General features: G+C 37.4%; 1 protein-coding gene and 1 pseudogene across 1 annotated transcript; one reads left to right on the plus strand and one right to left on the minus strand.

The window, feature by feature from the left end:
- LOC116595256 overlaps nt 1–20,920 on the plus strand; it is a 94,519-nt pseudogene that overhangs the window by 46,137 nt on the left and 27,462 nt on the right.
- LOC116595276 (olfactory receptor 5K1-like) lies at nt 14,223–15,151 on the minus strand (the record flags this gene model as incomplete). Its single annotated transcript, XM_032351442.1, has 1 exon — nt 14,223–15,151. A coding segment is annotated over exon 1 (918 nt), but the record flags the coding sequence as incomplete, so codon positions are not given.

The following is a 20,920-nucleotide window of genomic DNA, read 5'->3' on the forward strand; positions in this document are numbered from 1 at the left end:
CAGTACTACTCATCCTCGAACTTAAATCAGATCTCCATGGGGACTTTTCTAGGTCCTTAAAATAGAATTGGTTCTTTCCTTTACATGATACTTCACTGCTTTTATAATGCATTCACTTCCATATCATGTGTGACTCATCTGTGTCTTGATTGGTAAAAGTCTTGACTGCATATTAAGTCACCAATCATGTCATGCATCTTTCTGAGAAACTGACTACAAACTGAGCTAGATCTCACTGCATTAACTGCTAACATTACCATTCTGTTTATCTTTTATCAAGTACTTTCTATATACAGGATATTGGAAAAGACAATGGAGAGTGTGTCTACGGATGTGAGACTGATGGGGATAATTTCCTAGTTTTTATATATGGCTGCTGACAATAAGTTCATCCTCTCATGGGGAGAAAGAAAGGCACATACATTGCTAACCAGTGTGCAATTTAGCCTATAGTATATAAGAAGTGTAAACAAGTTGTGTAAAAATATAGTGAGGGAAGTGAATAGTGACCTGGATGAAGAAAGAAATGTTCCCCAGTGGAAGTATAATTTCAGATAACTTTATAAGATATGCAAGGTAAGAATTAAGGAAGAACATGAGGAAAAATAGTGGACTGAGGGAACCATATATAAAAGCCTGGAGTCTTAAAAGAGACAGACCAAATTAAAAAAAAAAATGGATAGTAAGCTAAAAAGCCTCAAGTTTATTCATACATGATACAAGGAGACAAAACTGGTAACATAAAAGGAATAAGAAAAGAGATTGGAAAATGTCCTGTTTGATTCCTTCGCATATTTTCTCCACTCTACCAATTCATTAAAACCTCTCTCCAAGACCACAACTAAATTTAAATGCCAAAAGTAAAGAATATTTAATCATTTTCCTAACCAAGTGTAGTGATTGGTACTATTAAAGTCCTCTCTGGCTTCTTATGATAACCCTCTCTGCTTCTGTCTTCTTGATTGCCGCATCTCAGTATTTCACACTAGTTCATGTTTCACTCTTTGCCCCTAATGATGCTTCCTTCTGATTGTTCCTTGACCTCCCTCTATTTTTATTCTAGAGTTTTCCCCATATTATCTTGTCTACTCTCTGTTTTCAACTATCTTTCATCTACTGATGGCTTCACTGGAGAAGATATTTCAAACTATTTTGCTGTACATTTATGTTTTTTTCATTAACATATAATGTATTATTTGCCCCAGGGGTACAGTTCTATGAATCATCAGGCTTACACATTTTAGAAAACTCACCACAGCACATACCCTCCTGAATGTCCATAAGCCAGCCACCCTATTCCTCAACTTCCACATTTAGCAACCCTCCATTTGTTTCGTGAGATTAAGAGTAAGAGTCTGGTATAGTTTGTCTCCCTCCTGATCCCATCTGGTTTCATTATTTCCCTCCCTACCCCCTATGACCTGTGCCCTGCCTCTCAAATTCCTCATGTCAGAGAGATCATATGATAATTGTCTTTCTCTGATCGACTTGTTTCGCTTAGCATAATACCCTCTAGTTCCATCCAGGTCATTGCAAATGGCAAGATTTCAATTTATGATATTGTATAGTATTCTTTTGTATACATATACCACATCTTCTTTATTGATTCATCTGTTCATGGACATTTAGGTTCTTGCCATAGTTTGACTATTGATGACATTGCTGCTATAAACGTTTGGGTACATGTGCCCCTTTGGATCCCCACATTTGTATCAAAAGGTACAAATAAAGGGCCCTTGGTTGGCTCAGTTGGTTAACCCCTGATTTGGGCTTCAGTCATGAGCCAAATGTCCTGAGATCTAGTCCTTTGTCAGACTCCCTGCTCAGGGGGGAGTCTGCTTTACACTCTCCTTCTGCCCTTCGCCCCTACTCATGCTGTCTGTCAAAAAAAAATTTTTTTTTAAAGTCATTTAAAAACATCAACAAATCGCAACCTAAGCATATTTTAAAAGCTCAGACATGTCTAACCAAAAGACAGATAAAGGACATGAAAATGGTGTGAGAATTGATATTTCTTCCTTAAAAACTGTGAAGTTTTATGGGGATAAAGTGATCTGGGTTCCCAACCCAGATTCAGTGCTGCCACAGGACCTTGCGACAGGGGCCAGGGCACCACAGGGCAGTGAGGACTGGCTCAGGGTCCCCCATGGGCCTAGGACTCTTAGGATGAACTGGTGGGTGCATACATCCATGTTAAGGAGGAGGTAAAAGAGAGCAGCTACTACAGCTGCAAGTGCCTCTGTGTGCTCAATAATGTGCTTGCATCCAGTGCGGGGGGGGCATGGGGGGTGTGCTGGCCTCTGGTTTTACCCTGGGCCCCCTGCAGATGCAGCTGAGCCTACACTATGATGAGAACTACCACCAGGTAAAGTATGGCAACATGGGGCTACCTGACATCAACAGCAAGGTGAGGATGGAAATCAATATGGTGCCTACACCTGCTTTGCTCTACACACCTGTGCTCATAAGAGGCCAAGAAAGGCTTGTGCTTTGGACTTTGTGGCCACACTAAGCTGTGAAAGCTGAAGTATTGTGAGCACAGGACTCACCTGAGAGCACCAGTGAGTCCATATCTATGCTATTCCATCTTAGGGAACCTGACTCCAAGATCAGGATTTGCTGCAAACCTCACACTTCCTCATGAGCTGAGACCTGGAGCTGTGGCCACTCTGGTTTCAGGCCATAGCAGTCTGGGTAAGCTCATGGTGTCTGCATCCCTCCCACAGCCTACAGGGTTTTCTTTGGCACCAAGTGGATGATCTTTTGGACTGTGGGTATTTATGTCCTCTAAAAAAAAAAATTAAAAAAGGAAGAAAGAAAAGAAGAGTCTCTGACTGGAAATTGTCCTAGGGTATGCAGCAAATGAAACAATCATTCAAGAAAATGTATTAAAATTTGATAAGCACAATGAGAATCTACAGCATTTGAATCATATTTGATTCATAATATTTGATTGAATCAGCATTTGAATCATAATTAAATAAATTAATTAAAAAATTAAAAAATGGGCAAAAGGTCTGAATAAGCATTTTATCAAAGAAGGAATATAAATGATAAATAAGCATATGGAAATCTGTCCACAGTGTTTGCCATAGAAAACTGCAAATTAATACAATAATGGTATATGTAAAACATTGGCTAAAATTAAGAAAATAAATACCAGTTGCTGGCAAGAATATGGATGATAGAAACATACATACCCTCACTCTGTCAGCTGAGAGAGCACAGAAGCAATGACTTTGCAGAAGCAATTAACATAACTACGGCCCAGATTTTGGTTCTTTTTTATTTTTAAAAATTTTTTATTAACATATAATGTTTTAGCCCCAGGGATACAGGTCTGTGAACTGCCAGGTTTACACACTTCACAGCACTCACCATAGCACATACCTTCCCCAATGTCCATAACCCCACCACACTCTCCCCGCCCCCCTCCCTACCAGCACAGCCCACCACACTCTCCCTACCCCCCTACCCCCAGCAACCCTCAATTTGTTTTGTGAAATTAAGAGTCTGTTATGGGGGTACCTGGGTGGCTCAGTGGGTTAAAGCCTCTGCCTTTGGCTTGGGTCATGGTCTCAGGGTCCTGGGATCGAGTCCTGCATCAAGCTCTCTGGTCAGCAGGGAGCCCTCCTCTCTTTGCCTGACTCTTTGCCTACTTGTGATCTCTGTCAAATAAATAAATAAAATCTAAAAAAAAAAAAAAAAAAAAGGTCTCTTATGGTTTGTCTCCCAATCCCATCTTGTTTCATTTATTCTTTTCCTACTCCTTAACCCTCCCACGTTGCCTCTCAAGTTCATCATTTCAGGGAGATCATATGATAATTGTCTTTTTCTGATTTACTTATTTCCCTAATCGTAATACCCTATAGTTCCATCCATGTCGTTACAACTGGCAAGATTTCCTTTCTTTTGATGGCTGCATAGCATTACATTGTGTATATATACCACCTCTTCTTTACCCAATCATCTGTTGCTGGACATCTAGGTTCTTTGCATAGTTTGGCTATTGTGGACATCGCTACTATAAACATTTGGGTGCACGTGCCCATTATTTAGGGTAAATACCCAGGAGTATTTATTTAGGGTAAATACCCAGGAGTGCAATTGCTGGGTTGTAGGGTAGCTCTATTTTAATCTTTTTGAGGAACCTCCACACTGTTTTCCAGAGTGGTTTCACCAGCTTGCATTCCCACCAACAGTGTAGGGGGTTCCCCTCTCTCTGCATCCTCACCAGCATCTGTCATTTCTTGACTTGTTAATTTTAGCCATTCTGACTGGTGTGAGGTGGTATCTTATTGTGGTTTTGATTTGTATTTCCCTGATGCTGAGTGATGTGGAGCACTTTTTCATGTGTCTGTTGTCCATCTGGCTATCTTCTTTACAGAAATGTCTTTTCATGTCCTCTGCCCATTTCTTGATTGGATTATTTGTTCTTTGGGTGCTAAGTTTGATAAATTCTTTACAGATTTTGGATACTAGCCCTTTATCTGATATGTCGTTTGCAAATATCTTTTCCCATTGGGTCAGTTGTCTTTTGGTTTTGTTAACTGTTTCCTTTGCTATGCAAAAGCTTTTGATCTTGATGAAATCCTCATAGTTCATTTTGCCCTTGCTTCCCTTGCCTTTGGCAATGTTCCTAGGAAGAAGTTGCTGTGGCTGAGGTCAAAGAGGTTTCCATCTGTGCTCGTGGACAGGATTTTGATGGATTCCTTTCTCACATTGAGGTCCTTCATCCATTTTGAGTCTATTTTTGCATGTGGTGTAAGGAAATGGTCCACTTTCATTTTTCTGCATGTGCCTGTCCAATTTTCCCAACACCATTTGTTGAAGAGACTGTCCTTTTTCCATTGGACATTCTTTCCTGCTTTGTCGAAGATTAGTTGACCATAGCGTTGAGGGTCTATTTCTGGGCTCTCTATTCTGTTCTACTGATCTATGTGTCTGTTTTTGTGCCAGTACCATACTGTATTGATGATGATAGCTTTGTAATAGGGCTTGAAATCTATTGTGATGCCACCAGCTTTGGCTTTCTTTTTCAATATTCCTCTGGCTATTTGAGGTCTTTTCTGGTTCCATACAAATTTTTGTATGATTTGTTCCATTTCTTTGAAAAAATGGATTCGATTTTGATAGGGATTGCATTAAATGTGTAGATTGCTTTAGGTGGCTTAGGCACTTTCACAATATTCATTCTTCCAATCTAGGAGCATGGAACATTTTTCCATTTCTTTGTGTTTTCCTGAATTAATTTCCTGAATGAATTTCACGAGTACTCAGTTTTCTGAGTATAGATTCTTTGCCTTTTTGGTTAGGTTTATTCCTCGGTATCTTATGGTTTTGGGTGCAATTTTAAATGGGATTGAGTCCTTAATTTCTCTTTCTTCAGTCCTGTTGTTGGTGTAAAGAAATACAACTGATTTCTATGCATTGATTTTATATTATATTTTATATCAATGACACTTTACTGAATTCCTGTGCAAGTTCTAGCAGATTTGGTTGGAGTCTTTCAAGTTTTCCACATATAGTATCATATCATCTGCAAAGAGTGATAATTGACTTCTTTGCTGATTTGAATGCCTTTAATTTCTTTTTGTTGTCTGATTGCTGAGGCGAGGACTTCTAGTCCTATGTTGAATAGCAGTGGTGATAATGAACATCCCTGACGTATGCCTGACCTTAGCAGAAAAGCTCTTAGTTTTTCTCCGTTGAGAATGATATTTGTGATGGGTTTTTCATGATGGCTTTGATGATATTGAGGTATGTACCCTCTATCCCTACACTTTGAAGAGTTTTCTTCAGGCAAGAATGCTGTACTTTATCAAATGCTTTTTCAGCATCTATTGAGAGGATCATATGGTTCTTGTTCTTTCTTTTATTAATGTATTGTATCACATTGATTGATTAGCAAATGTTGAGCCATCCTTGCAGCCCGGGACTAAATCCCACTTGGTCATGGTGAGTAATCCTTTTAATGTACTGCTGTATCCTACTGGCTAGTATTTTGGTGAAAATTTTTGCATCTGTGTTCATCAAGGATATTGGTCTGTAATTTGATGGGATCTTATTCTGGTTTTGGGATCAATGTAATGCTGGCCTCATGAAATGAGTTTGGAAGTTCTCCTTCCCTTTCTGTATTTTGGAACAGTTTCAGGAGAATAGGAATTAATTCTTCTTTAAATGTTTGGTAGAATTCCCCTGGGAAGCCATCTGGCCCTGGGCTCTTGTTTGTTAGGAGATTTTTTTTTTTAAGATTTTATTTGACAGACAGAGATCACAAGTATGCAGAGAGGCAGGCAGAGAGAGAGAGGTAAGTAGGTTCCCTGCTGAGCAGAGAGTCCAATGTGGGGCTCAATCCCAGGACCCTGGGATCATGACCTGAGCTGAAGGCAGAGAGTTTAGCCCACTGAGCCATCCAGATGACCCTGTTAGGAGATTTTTGATGACCGCTTCAATCTCCTTACTGGTTATAGTTCTGTTCAGGTTTTCTATTTCTTTCTGGTTCAGTTGTAGTAGTTTATATGTCTCTAGGAATGCATCCATTTCCACCAGACTGTCAAATTTGCTTGTGTATAATTGCTCATAATATGTTCTTATAATTGTGTGTATTTTGTAGGTGTTGGTTATGATCGCTCCTCCTTCATTCATGACTTTATTTATTTGGGTCCTTTCTCTTTTCTTTCTGATAAGTGGCCATGATTTTATCAATCTTATTAATACGTTCAAAGAACCAGCTCCTAGTTTTGTTGATTTGTTCTATTGTTTTTTTGAGTTTCTATTTCATTGATTTCTGCTCTACTCTTTATTATTTCTCTTCTCCTGCTGGGTTTAGGCTTTCTTTGTTGTTCTTTGTCCAGCTCCTTTAGCTGTAGGGTTAGGCTGTATATTTGAGACCTTTCTTGTTTCTTGAGAAAGGCTTGTATCACTATATATTTCCTCTCAAGACTGCCTTTGCTGTGTTCCACAGTTTTTGAGCCATTATGTTTTCACTATTATTCCTTTCCATGAATTTTTTCAATTCTTCTTTAATTTCCTGGTTGACCATTCATTCTTTAGAGGCATGCTGTTTAGTCTCCATGTATTTGGGTTCTTTCCAAATTTCCTCCTGTGATTGAGTTCTAGCTTCAAAGCATTGTGGTCTGAAAATATATAGGGAATGATCCCAATCTTTGATACTGGTTGAGACCTGATTTATGACCCACAATGTGATCTGTACTGGAAAATGTTCCATGTGCGCTAGAGAAAAATGTGTATTCTGTTGCTTTGGGATGGAATTTCTGAGCAGATTCTTGATGTTCATCTGCTCTAGTGTGTCACTTAGGTCTTTATTTCTTTGCTGATCTTTTCCTTAGATGATCTTTCCATTTCAACAAGGTGAGTGTTAAAGTCCTCCACTATTTTTGTGTTATTGTTGATGTGTTTCTTTGATTTTGTTATTAATTGGCTTATTTAGTTGGCTGCTTCCACATTAGGGGCATAAATATTTAAAATTGTCAGATCTTCTTATTGGACAGACCCTTTGAGTATGATATAATGTCCTTCATCATCTCTTATTATAGTCTTTGGCTTAAAATCTAATTGATCTGATATAAGGATTGCCACCCCAGCTTTCTTTTGATGTCCATTAACATGGTACATTGTTTTCCACCTCCTCACTTTAAATCTGGATTTGTCTTTGGGTCCAAAATGAGTTTCTTGTAGATAGCATATTGTTTTTTTTTTTTTTTTTTTTTTTTTTTTCATTCTGCTACCCTGTGTCTCTTGATTGAGGCATTTAACCCATTTACATTCAGGATAACTATTGAGACATATCAATTTAGTGCCATTGTATTGTCTGTAAGGTGCCTGTTACTGTATATTGTCTCTGTTCCTTTCTGATCTACTACTTTAGGCTCTCTCTTTGCTTAGAGGAGCCCTTTCAATAGTTCCTGTAGAGCTGGTTTGTTGTTTGCAAAATTCTTTCAGTTTTTGTTTGTCCTGGAAGCTTTTAATTTCCCCTTCTATTTTCAACGATAGCCTAGCTAGATATAGTATTCTTGGATGCATGTTTTTCTCATTTAGTGCTCTGAATATATCATGCCAGTTCTTTCTGGCCTGCTACATCTCTGTGGGTAAGTCTGCTGCCAATGTAATAATTTTACCATGGTATATTACAGACATCTTGTCCCAGGCTGCTTTCAGGATTTTCTCTTTGTTACTAAGACTTATAAATTTTACTATTATATTACGAGGTGTGGTCCTATTCTTATGGATTTTGAGGGGGTGTTCTCTGTGCCTCCTGGATTTTGATGCTTGTTCCCTTTGCCATATTAGAGAAATTCTCTACAATAATTCTCTCCATATACCTTCTGCTCCCCTCTCTCTTCTTCTTCTGGAATCCCAATCATTCTAATGTTGGTTCATTTTATGGTATCATTTATCTCTCAAATTCTTCCCTTGTGGTCCAGTAGTTGTTTGTCTCTCTTCTGCTCAGCTTCTTTATTCTCTGTCATTTGGTCTTCTATATCAGTAATTCTGTGACCTCATTTATCCTAGCAGTAAGAGTCTCTGTTTTTTATTGCACCTCATTAATAGCTTTTTAAATTTCATCTTGGGTAGAGTTTAGTTCTTTTATTTCTCCAGAAAGGGCTTTTATTTCTCCAGACAGTGTTTCTCTAATATCTCCCATGCCTTTTTCAAGCCCAGCTAGCACCTTGAGAATTGTCATTCTGAACTCTAGATCTGACACATTACCAATGTCTATATTGATCAGTTTCTTAGCCTTAGGTACTGCCTCTTGTACTTTTTTCTGTGGTGATTTTTTCTGCCTTGTCATTTTATCCAGATAAGATATATATGAAGGATCAAATAAAATACTAAAAGCCCATCAAAGACCCTGGAAAGTGTACTTTAACCAAATCAAAAGAGACCCCAAATCATGGGGGTAGAAAGGGGGTAAAAAGAAGTTCAGAAAAAAATTTAAAAAAAAAAAAGAAGAAATATAAAAAAGAAAATATATACATATTAGACTGGTGAATAGAACAGAGTCACCCACTTTATTTTGGGAGTATTTTGGTCTCTTAGGAGAAATTAACTTCTAATATTTTAAAGAATGAGAAACTTCTATATTTCTCTCTCTCTCTACACACACACACACACACACACACACACGAAATTAAGTTAAACACAACGAAGGGGTGGAATATGACCATAAAGTTGAAAATTTTTAAAAAATATTTCTAAAAACAGAGTTGATAAATTAGTTGGGAGAAAAAAGAAAAAGAAAGTGGAGAGAATTTGCTCAGGCTGGAGACTAGAACAAGCCCTATGCCAGATTTAGGGTATATTTTGATCTGTTAGAAGAAGTTGTATCCCAAATTTTTTTAGAAGAAAAAACTCTATATGCATACAAAACCAAACCAAACCAAACCAAAAAACTTTAGATACAATGAAGGATAATATATGACTATAAAAATGAGTGTTCAAAAAATATTTTTTTATGGAAGGTATTGTTAAGATAAATTAGTGAAAAAACTTTAAAAGAAGGAAGAGTAAAAGTTTTAAAAAAGTAGCATAAGAAAAAAAATGAAAAAAATTATTTAACTTTGAAACACTAAGGAATCATTGGGAGAAAGTTATGAATTCCATGCTTTGCTTTCTCCTCCTTTGGAATTCCACTTTTCTCCTTGGTAAGTGAACTTGGTCTTGGCCTGATTTCTTGCTCATCTTCTGGGGGAGGGGCCTGTTCTAGTGATTCTGAAGTGTCTTTGCCTGAGGCGGAATTGCACCACCCTTACCAAGGGCCAGCTAAGTAATATGCACAGGTTTGCTTTCGGGAGCTTTTGTTCTCTGAACACATTCCGAAGAGTTCTGGAGGATGGGAATGGAAATGGTGACCTCCACATAGCTGACCTGGAAGAGCCGAGAGCTCAGGGCCCCACCTCTTAGTGTGCCCTCGAAGAAAAGCACTCAGTCACTCCAGTTTCCCCAGCCTCCATCTGCACACCGAGCTCACCTAGCCTGTGATAAGCATCTGTCTCTGGCACACTATCAGCCTGGAGTCTCCAAACCCAGCAGATCCCTTTGCTCTTTTTCTACTTCCCAGATCTTGTGAAGTCCCTGTTCACAGAGTAATGGCCTGATTGTGCCATGCACCACAGTTTAAAGTACCCCTGAGTTGAGAGCTCATTCCTAGGCTCCGTCTCTGTAGCCAGCTTCCCCATCCTAATACCTGTAAGCTCTGAAACACTCAGAAACCCCTGATCTTTTTCTGACCCCGTGGGACCTGAGAACATGATGATGGACCTGAGAACCCACTTTGGCTTCACCCCAGCTTAGCCTCTCGTGTGATGCCCATCAGTAGAGCAGGCTTTAAAAAGTTCTGATTTTGTGCTTCATGGCTCTGCCACTTGCCAGGAGACAGCCCCTCCCTCATGGTCTATCTTCTTGTGGCTTTGGATTCACTTCTCAGCAGGTCCCACCTTTCAGAAAGTGGGTGATTATCTGTTTCTAGAATTGCTGCTTCTTCTCTTCAATCTCCTCTTGGATTTGTAGGTGTTCAGAATGGTTTGATAAACTATCCAGTTGATCTTTTGCTACCTGATGTCATCTCAACATGCTACTTCTCCGCATTTTGACTCAACCCCCCAGATTTTGGTTTTTAATATCATTTTCCAGGCAAAGGAATTAGATCTACTTGGAGAAGTAGCTGATAGAGTGACTAGGGCATGAGGTAAATATGCAAGATGAGCCTGGAACATCTTGGAATGCCAGAAAAAACCACCACCACCACCAACAACAACAAAACACCAGAGCTAAACAACAAACACACACAAACCCACCCTGCATACACAATGATACTTGTATGTCAAACGGACAAAGGAGCCAATGGAAACAGCTCCCTGTGGCCAAAGCTCCTATTATTTGAGCAGCAAAATTAATAAAGTACTGTGTAATTTTATCAAAGTATAAAATAAATATCCATGATTCCATACTTATGTAAATAGAGGATGAAAAATATAAATAAGTGAGGTGACTAGATAAATCTTCCATTCAGAAGATTTCCAGTTTGTATAGATACTTTGCCCAGGGAGGTGGTCCATTTCTTTCCTCTCTGTAAGTGTGGACTGTGGATAGTTACTTCCTTAAACAGAACACAGTAAGAGAGGGTAGTGGAAAAGCAGCTTCACCACGGAGGAACCTAACCACCTCAACCAGGTAGTCAAGGTCAACATCAAGAGTTACAAGTGATGAAGACAGTAGTTGCCACTGACAGGATGTAATGAAAATGGTGATTTACTCCTGGGGCCTTTCTCCTCAAAAGCTATCCCCCCAGTCTAATCATGAGAAAAACATCAGAAGGATTCCAGTTGAGGGACATTCTACAAAATGTCTGATTAGAACGTCTCAAAACTTACCAAGGACTTCAAAAACAAGGAATGTTGAAAAGCTATTGCAAACAACTAATGTCTAAAGGGACGTGATGACTAAATATAAAGTGATATGCTGAATGGGATTCTGGATGAAAGGACACTAGATTGAACTATGCAAATCTGAATCAAGTATGAATTTCACTCCATCACAATGTATCAATATTGGCTCACTAATTATAACAAAAGTATCATACCAATGTAGGATATTAATCACATAGGAAAATGGGTATGTCAGATATGGGAATTCTCTATACTATCTTTATTATTTTCTATAAATCCAAAACTGTTCAAAAAGAAATTTTTTTTTAATTCTCTTTCTCAGAATGCAGCCAGAGAACACTTGGGGAAAAACAATCACCAGTTTTATGCTTCCAATGATAATAGTTGATTCAAAAAATTATTGTCATTGGATGCTAAAACTGCTGATGAAAAATTATTAGGGAACAAGAAATTCACATGGTGTCCAGGTACTACCCTACAGATTAGGTTTTCATAAGAAGGAAATATGTTATCTTTATTGTAGAGCAGATGGTGATGGTACCACCTTAATGAAGTAATCAGTAAATGCCTTCAGTTAACAAGGCAAGCTAATGTCATAGGCCTCACCTTAAAACAGCACACTTGTGATGGCTGAATTATTTAACCTAATCTAGTCATGAGGAAACATCACAAAAATAGATATGGTGGGATAATTTACATGATGTCTGACACAACGATTTAAAAATTTTCAGATGTCATGAAAGGAGAAAAAAGCAAGAGGTTTGTTCTAGACTACAGGAGATTGAAAATGATAAAACACCAAGTAGTGACATTTAATTGAATTCTTGATGAAAAAATATATTGCTAAGAAGGACAATTTGGGCAAAATTTTAGTATGAACATCATGTTAGGTGATGTTAAATTTCTTGGGGGTAATAATAATATGATGGGATAACTGGGTGGCTCGGTCAGTTAAGTCCACATTTAGCTCCAGTCATGATCCTGGGGTCCTGGGATCAAGCCCCATGCACCTAGGGCTCCTGCTTCTCCCCTTCCCACTTGTGTTCCCTCTTGCTCTCCCAAGCTCTCTCTCTCTCTCTCTCTCAAATAAATAAATAAAATCTTTTAAAAACGATATGACAGTGTAGGAAATGTCTTTGTTCTTTTGAGATATATATTGAAGAATTTAAGGCAAACTATCATAATCTCAAAACAAAACAAAACAAACAAACAAAAAATCTCATTTATGTATACTCACATATACATACCTGTATTCAATATGTATGTATACACATTTTCCAGGTGGATTGTTAGGCAAATGTGGTGAAATGTCAATAATTACTAATCATGATTGTCAAAATTCATGGGCATTTTCTCAACTTTTCTGTGGGCTTGAAATTTTTTCAAAGCAAATCTGGAGGAAAATGTCATTGATTCACATTTTTCTTGACTCTCTGCCCTGTTTCTATATCCACTTAACAGGGTCATTTCTTAAAAGATTTCCTCTCTTGCTACTTTCACTTCTCTATGTTGCATACAATATGACTTAGTGGTTAACCACTTAGTGGTTATTGACTTTGGATTGGATCCCTCAATTTGATCTCTGAGCACCTCCTCAATATTTCTGTAGACAAATTAGGAAACGTCTATGTTCCCCATTTTTTCAATGGGGCTATAGGAAATTAAAATATAATAGTCAAAGTAAAAAATTTAAGAGATTTGCTGAGTAGTTAAGTGGAGAGTGATGAAATGTTATTTACAAGCTAAAAGGGTGTCTTAGAATTAAGACAGAGTGCTACATCACCAGTATACAGATACTCTATTTCAGAGACCTTGAAAGTAAAATTGACTAACACTAAAGATGAAAATAGTCTTTTTTTTTATTGTACATTTTTACTAGCATTCTTCTCTTGCTTTCAACATTTCTTAATTGTGGTAAAATATACACAACAAAATTACCTCTTTTAAAGGTGAACATATTCTGGATTTGAGAATATTCTTTGTGAACTAATATTCAAATATCTTCTCTTGAATAAACACAAAGAAAATTAAGAATCAAAGTTATACAGTTTACTTCTGACAGTTGGTGTTTTTTAAGAAGGGATTAATTCTTGAGAACCTGGAATGTGCCAGAGATTGTAGGATTATGCTTTAAAATTCCAGAAATTTGTCAACAATTTTTTCTTTTTTAAATTTTTGCAGTGTTCCAAGACTCATTGTTTTAAATTAATTTAAATGGAGGTGATTTTTATCTAGCTGGCTTCTATTCATCGTATTTGTTGTTATTTGTTGAAAAATTGTAATTCATTACACATTGAAACAATTAGCTAATTGTTTAGCTAATATTTTTGTGACACAGTGTGTGACCTGAAGAAGAATTACATAGTTCAATCTTGCTGGGAGCTAGAGCTTAGATTTTTTAATACATTATACCAGAATCTCTCCTTTTTGAACTTATTTATCTGACGCCTATAATATCATATTCAGTAATTGAATATTATAAGGACAAAGTGGTCCTTTTCTACTTTCTCAATATTACATGATTTTGAAAAACATATTATCAAATTTAAGTTAATTTTCCACAGGGTATTATATTTCTTTTAAATTGTTAGAAAATATGGGGCACCTGGGTGGCTCAGTGGGTTAAGCCTCTGCCTTCCACTCAAGTCATGATCCCAGGGTGCTGGGATCGAGTCCTGCCTCAGGCTCTCTGCTCAGCGGGGAGACTGCTTCCTCCTCTCTCTCTGCCTGCCTCTCTGCCTACTTGTGATCTCTCTGTCCAATAAATTAAAAAAATCTTTAAAAAAAATAAATAAATTGTTAGAAAATTTTCTTTATAATTTTTTTCACAGCATTTATTACTTCCTTATTTCTTAGACTATAAATAAAAGGGTTTAATAAAGGGATCACTAGAGTATAAAAAACAGCACCAGGTATATCTTCAGCATCTTCTTTAACTGAATGTGGTCGAATATATACAAAGAGAAGAGAACCATAGAATATTGAGACAGAGAGAAAGTGGGATGCACAAGTAGATAAGGCTTTGCCTCTTCCCTCTTTGGATTTCATTTTGAAAATAGTAAAGAGAATGTAGAAGTAAGATATTAAGACACTACTGATGGTGAAGACTTGAACTGAACCTGAAAAGATAAATATCATTAATTCATTGATATAAGGGTCAACACAGGAAAGTCTGTATAATGGAAAAACATCACAAAAAAAGTGATTAATTTCATTTGAACCACAGAAAGTTAACCTAAAGAAAAACCCCACATGAATTATAGGATGCAGGTTTCCAGCTATGTAGGCCCCTGTGGTCATCTGAATACAGAGTTTCTTTGACATCATGGTGTGGTACTGCAGTGGGCTGCATATGGCCACATAGCGATCATAGGCCATTGCTGCCAGGAGAAAGCATTCTGTAGTTCCAGCAAGCCAGAGAAAATAGAATTGTGCTATGCACTCATGAAAGGAAATCATTCTGTCCTTAGAAAAGAAGTTCTCTAATGTTTTGGGGATAATGGCACAAGAACAACAGGAATCCATCAGAGCCAGGTTGCCCAGAAAGATGTACATTGGTGTGTGAAGACGATGCTCCATAAAAATCAACACTACTAGGCCCAGATTCCCCACCATAGTGATCACATAGATAATGAGAAATACCACAAACAGGAGGCTCTTCAACTCTCGTCGATCTGTAAATCCTATGAGGATAAATTCAGTGGTCAAGGAGTAGTTATCCTCAGTCATTTCTACCTTCTCTGTTGAGACAGGAATTCTGGAGATATAAGATTCTAATTTAGAGTGTGTATAGCGTACCTTCCAAATTGTTCTTTTTACAAAAAAGAGAGGAGGTTTTTCAAATTCCCCTCAGTATCTCTGGATATAGGCACCCAAACATCTAGGGGATAGTCATTCCCCTAAAAATGTCAGTTTTATAAGCTCAACTGTGAAAATCAGCATTCCCACGAATGTTTTTGTAATTCTAAGAAGAATGATTACAGAGGAAAAGGTTCGTCTTGATGACTTCATGCATGAATAGTTGAGAAATCTAGCATTCCTATATTTGGTTCAATGTTGACAAACAATATCAGTGTCAGTTTTTGTTTAATAATCCTTAAAATACATTTGCTATAAATTTTCATGTATGCACATTTTTTTAACTAAGCAAAAAGTTTTCATATACTCTCCCAGTGGAATGAATGCTTGAAAAGAGCATACAACAGATATCTTAAATTTATACCTTAGGAATTGTATGAAAATCACAAGGATTTAAGAATAGGACTTTAATCTTTAAATGAAATCCTTGGGATATCCAAGGAAATAAATATCTATGTATTTTCACCACTCTCATCCCTGTTCCTGGTATTAGATCCATTTCCATAAGAACTGATTTTGTCCATGCCATCATTCCTGTTGATTTTTCCCCAATATCTAAATCCTTTCCATCCTTATGTAAAGCATAGTTTACATATTATGCTACTTAAGAAAGCTTTAACTAAATGCTCTAGACCACACTGATTTTCACTTCTTGCATTCTCAAGCATAACCTATATACACAACACAATCTAGAGTTGTTTATGTAAAATACACATGGCTTTAAAAAAATATGCATGTACAGTTTCTTTATTAGAATTGTAGTCATTTGAGTTCAGCTATGACTTCTACTTCTCATAAGAGTTATTTAATGCTATGGGGGGGGGGAGTATTGATTTTAGTCCTAGCTTCAAAGACCCGAGATAGGTGAACTTGTTGTCAGTGGACTATCACTGATCCTTAGTGACCTCTTTAGTCTCCACAAATTAAGACTGCTAGTTTTGAAGAACAGGCTACAAAGGAAATTCTAGGAAATTTATCATGGAAAACCTTATGCATCATTCTTTTACTGGAAGTCACCCAGCTACTATCTTCCTGCTTCCTAAGAAACTTACGTAATATTTTCTGAAGTATATCACAGTAGTTTTAAAGCTAATTAAAAAAAAAAAAAAGCTTGCCTGTATATTTTAGTTTTATAACACTTAGAGAAAGAGAAAAATCTTGAATCTTAATATGATTTTTGAGATGGGTTCCCTGGAGGGCTAAGATATTTAAGCATCTTCCTTTGGTTCAGGTCATGATTCTCCAGGTCCTGGAACTGAGCCCCATGCCTGGCTCCCAGCTCAGTGGGAGTTCTCCTTGTTCCTCTCCTCTGCCTCTCCCTCTGCTTGAGCTCTCTCTGGCTCTCTCTCTCAAATGAATAAATGAAAAAAAAATCTTAAAAATAAATATGAATTTTGGGAACAAATTTTGTTTTGCCTCAAAGGCTATCTTCTATTACTACTTGGGGATTCCCTTAGGATATTTTGACCAGTGTGTCTAATTATGTAGATTCTATGGTCAAAATGGGTTTCTTTTTCCATACTAAAAACATCAAAATAAAAGCACAGGCTGAACGTTTCACTTTCTTGTTTTAAAGTACTAAAGATAAGTTATTTAATTATTCAATTATGTTAGAATTAACTTTCAATGTACTTGCCTGAATTATGTAACAGAATTAAGCTGAATCCTTACCTGTATGTTTTGAAGATCTTTTAATCGGAAAAGGTTGATATGAACTGAGTTCAAATCTCATGCTGATTTGCCATTGTCTTCACCTAGAAAGGTGAGAAGCTGAAACCTGAGAATATTAAAAAATGCTAACTAATTCAGATAAACAACACTTAAGGACACTAATAGTAAAGTAAAGATAAATCTGAATACTTCCTTTACCTGAATGCTCTGAGAAGAGTTTTATAACATCATATTGGTTTTGTGTGTGTCTGTGTGGTGTGAAGTCTCATATAATTTCAGAAAATAATTTTTTTCTCACAAACATTTGGGATTTAAAAAATGAAAATCTGGGAGATGACTAATAAGTCAGTGTCAATAATTATGTTTCTTTCAATGCAAAATTAAACTTTCCATTAAATGCTTATGGGACTTTCCTATGACGACATCTGTGTATTTCTATGGGGAGATTCAGTTCCCAAAACATATTAACTCTGTGACATAAATTAAAGATGACCTGTGAGACAATGAGGTTAATATAAATGACCTCTGCTAAAGTCAAATCATGATTTGATGATCATCTTGCTGATTCTTATGTAACTGACATAATTTTCAGAATTCTGTTCTTTATCCTGTGCATAAAATATAAATGAGCCAAGGAGAGTCTCAGGTCAGTTTGGACTGTTACCTGAGAGAATAACAGGGTTTATGAAAGATGATTAGCATTTAGAGAGGAGAACAAAAGTTGTGGTAGTGTTAGCTAGTGTCATCAACTCCTTCACCCTGAGTTGAAGTTGTTCCCATGTATTGCAAAATCCTCATGGGAACTTTGCTGTTACCCTTCAGCCACATATATGATTTACTGAGTTAATAATCACTGTGCTTCTCAGTTCACCTGAATTGCTCTACCTTTCTCTCCCTGTTTTCCCCCTTTGTGAGAATACCACCCGGATCCTCGCCAAGGTGACTGGGGTCCTGCGGAATCCTGTAAGAAAACTCCAGGAAATGGAGGGCATGCTTCTTCCTGGGCCCACACCCAGAATAAACAAGGGAAGATCCCTGGAGTGTTTTCTTGTCCTCCTTTAGATAGATCAGGTAAGTGTAGAGAATGCTTAACTTTCTCTAATCATTTAAAGGTAAGAGATATTGTCATTTAAAGCTAAGTGATAATCATTGTTGTTCACTTGTCTCACTTGATTGCCTGCATGTAAATCACATCCCACATGTAGCCCACACCCTGCACAGAAATCTATACCCTGTTTCTAATGGGATCTTAGGGAAGGTATAAAAGAAGTGATTGTAAGAAATAAATACATCTACTGATCATCAATCGGTAGTTCCCCCATCACACAGGCTCTGATCACCAGGATCCCCACTCGGGAGGGTGACATGTGGTGCCCAAACCGGGCACTGAAATCAAGGAACAGTCACGCATGGATACAGAGACCCTCACAGAAGGAAGTAAGTGATAATGATGGGGGAGAATCAAAGTCGCCCCCAGCGTTTTCTAGCATTAATACAACACCTTTTATCTCAGGGAGGTGCTCCAGTATCCAGATGTCAATTAAGAACTTGTCTGGATGTTATTTGAGAATATAATCTTTGGTTTCCTGATGAAGGAACCTTGAAAGAGACAATTTGGGTTTTTTTTTTTTTTTTTTTTCTTCTTTCTTCTTTTTTTTTTTTTTTTTTTTTTTTTTGAGTCATGAAAGAGACAATTTGGGAGTGTGCATGCCATAATGTGGAAAAGTCTTATAGACAAGGTGCAAAAATTCCTGTGGAGTTTTGGGTTACATGGGCATTGGTAAAAATGGTTGTTTTAATTCTTAGAGGGGAGTATAAGAAAGAAATCATAAGGTTGAAACAGCTACCTCTCTGCATACATATGAGTTAGATGATGAAACAACCCAACAAATTCAAACTGAAAGTAAAAACTTATTTTTCAGCAAAAAGGACAAATGCTATGTTTCTCCTTTGGTCACTGTGCCTCCAATTTCTTCCAGAAATGAGGACAAGGAAAGAGCAGCAGACTTCTTTGGGAATGAGGGAAGTGACACTGGTTTGAATGATAATTAATGCATGTTACAATTAGGACCAAAAAAACTAAAAAACAAAGTTCTGTTTCTACACCGTCTCACCCCCATGAACTTCACTTAGTTTTCCCTGTAACTTTTCATACTAACAGGCCAACTACTTATGATAGGATGCTGATGGAGACTGTTAGAGAATTTAAAGTAGGGGCCTACTTCTCCCTATTGTTATGAATTATGAATATTTATCCATTTGGAGCAAAAACGCCTGCCGGATTCGCTATGATTTTCAACTTATAGCTAAAATGGTATTATTAACCTCTTCTGAAATTTTACAATGGAAGATATGGCTTTCTAAGGAGGCACATGAAAAGGTCAGGAGTTTAGGACAGAGAGGGAATATAGGTGCTGTTACTTATGATATGCTCATGGGAACAGGAGTTTGGATGACTTTTTTTTTTTTTTTTTTTAATTATTTAATGTTTGTTTCTTTTTTTTTTTTTTCTTTTTTTTTATTTTTTTTATTTCCAGCATAACAGTATTGGATGACTTTTAATCATCAAAGTCATAACATCCCTCCTGCAGACCTTCCCCACGTATGTGATGTGGCCTTACAAACCTGACAAAAAATTAATTCAGACACTGATTATACCATCAGTTATAAAAAAAAATACAAGGGCCTAAAGAGCCATACATTGATTTTTATTGGCAGGTAAAAAAGAATCGCTGGAAAAACAGATAAGAGAAGAACAAATTCAGAAAATACTCTTAAGACAACTAGCATATGATAATGCTAATGAAGACTGCCAGGCCCTGATTCGACCTCTTAGAGAATCTGGCGATGTCATGGATTATTTAAAAGCTTCTGTAATGTAGGACCCTTTAAACATCAGGCCCAAGTTACAGCGTTAGAAACCATGGTTGTTCAAACACAATTGCAGGCAAAATGTTTTAATCCTGGACAAACAGGACACATAAAAAAACAATGCCGTCTCCCTCCCTGTCTGGTTACTCCCTCTCCCGCCAATCGCCTGAATAAATTCAGGATTCAACGCCCTAATGTTTGTCCCTGCTGTCGATGAGGCAAACACTGGGCCAAGGAATGTATGTCTAAAAATGAGAAAAATGGAAATCCTTTGGGGAACCCTCATCAGGGAAACTCCCTAAGGGGCAGCCCCAGGCTCCAATAAATATGGGGTCATGGAACTATCCTATTCTCTTTGTACCCAACAGTGACTCTCAGTAATGGACTTAGTCCCTGCTACTCAAGGACTAGGAGCGCTGCTCTTGCTATCCCTCTCTCTAAGGCTTGCTTTATACATCCATCTCAGTGCCCTTATAAATTGTCAACAAACCTATATGGACCTATACCTCCAAATACGGTTGGTCTCCTGCTTGAACAGAGTAGTTTAACTATGAAAGGAGTTACAGTACATACTGGAGTAATAGACTCTTGATTATTATGGTGAGATTCAAATTATGGTTTCTGTCACTATTCCTTGGATCTTTTCAGCAGGTGAATGAGCCGCCCAATTTTTGCTACTTCCCTATATTATGCCTAATCAATCTTCAAATTTTAGTGAAAGAGGATTCGGCAGTACTAATAAAAAGATTCCTTTTCTAAGAAACTGTTTGAAGGAAGTCAACCCCAAATGAAGCTTTCTATTAAGGAATGAATATTTGAACAGCTTTTAGATTCTGGAGCAGATATTGCTCTCATTTCTTGTCAATATTGGCCACGCCAATGGCCTACAATGCCTGCTGATTATACCCTTGAGGGTTTTGGCTATGTAACTACTCAGCAATTGAGACAAAGCAGCCAACCTCTGCCCTGTAAGGACCCAGAGGGATTACTAGGTTATATTCAACCTTACATTGCCCGCATACCTATTAGTCTCTGGGGATGAGATTTATTACAACAATGGGATGCTGAAATTCACATACCTACATCCTCACTTGTAAAAAACATGATGA

Source organism: Mustela erminea, chromosome 1, assembly GCF_009829155.1.
Source record: "Mustela erminea isolate mMusErm1 chromosome 1, mMusErm1.Pri, whole genome shotgun sequence".
Lineage (NCBI taxonomy): Eukaryota > Metazoa > Chordata > Mammalia > Carnivora > Mustelidae > Mustela > Mustela erminea.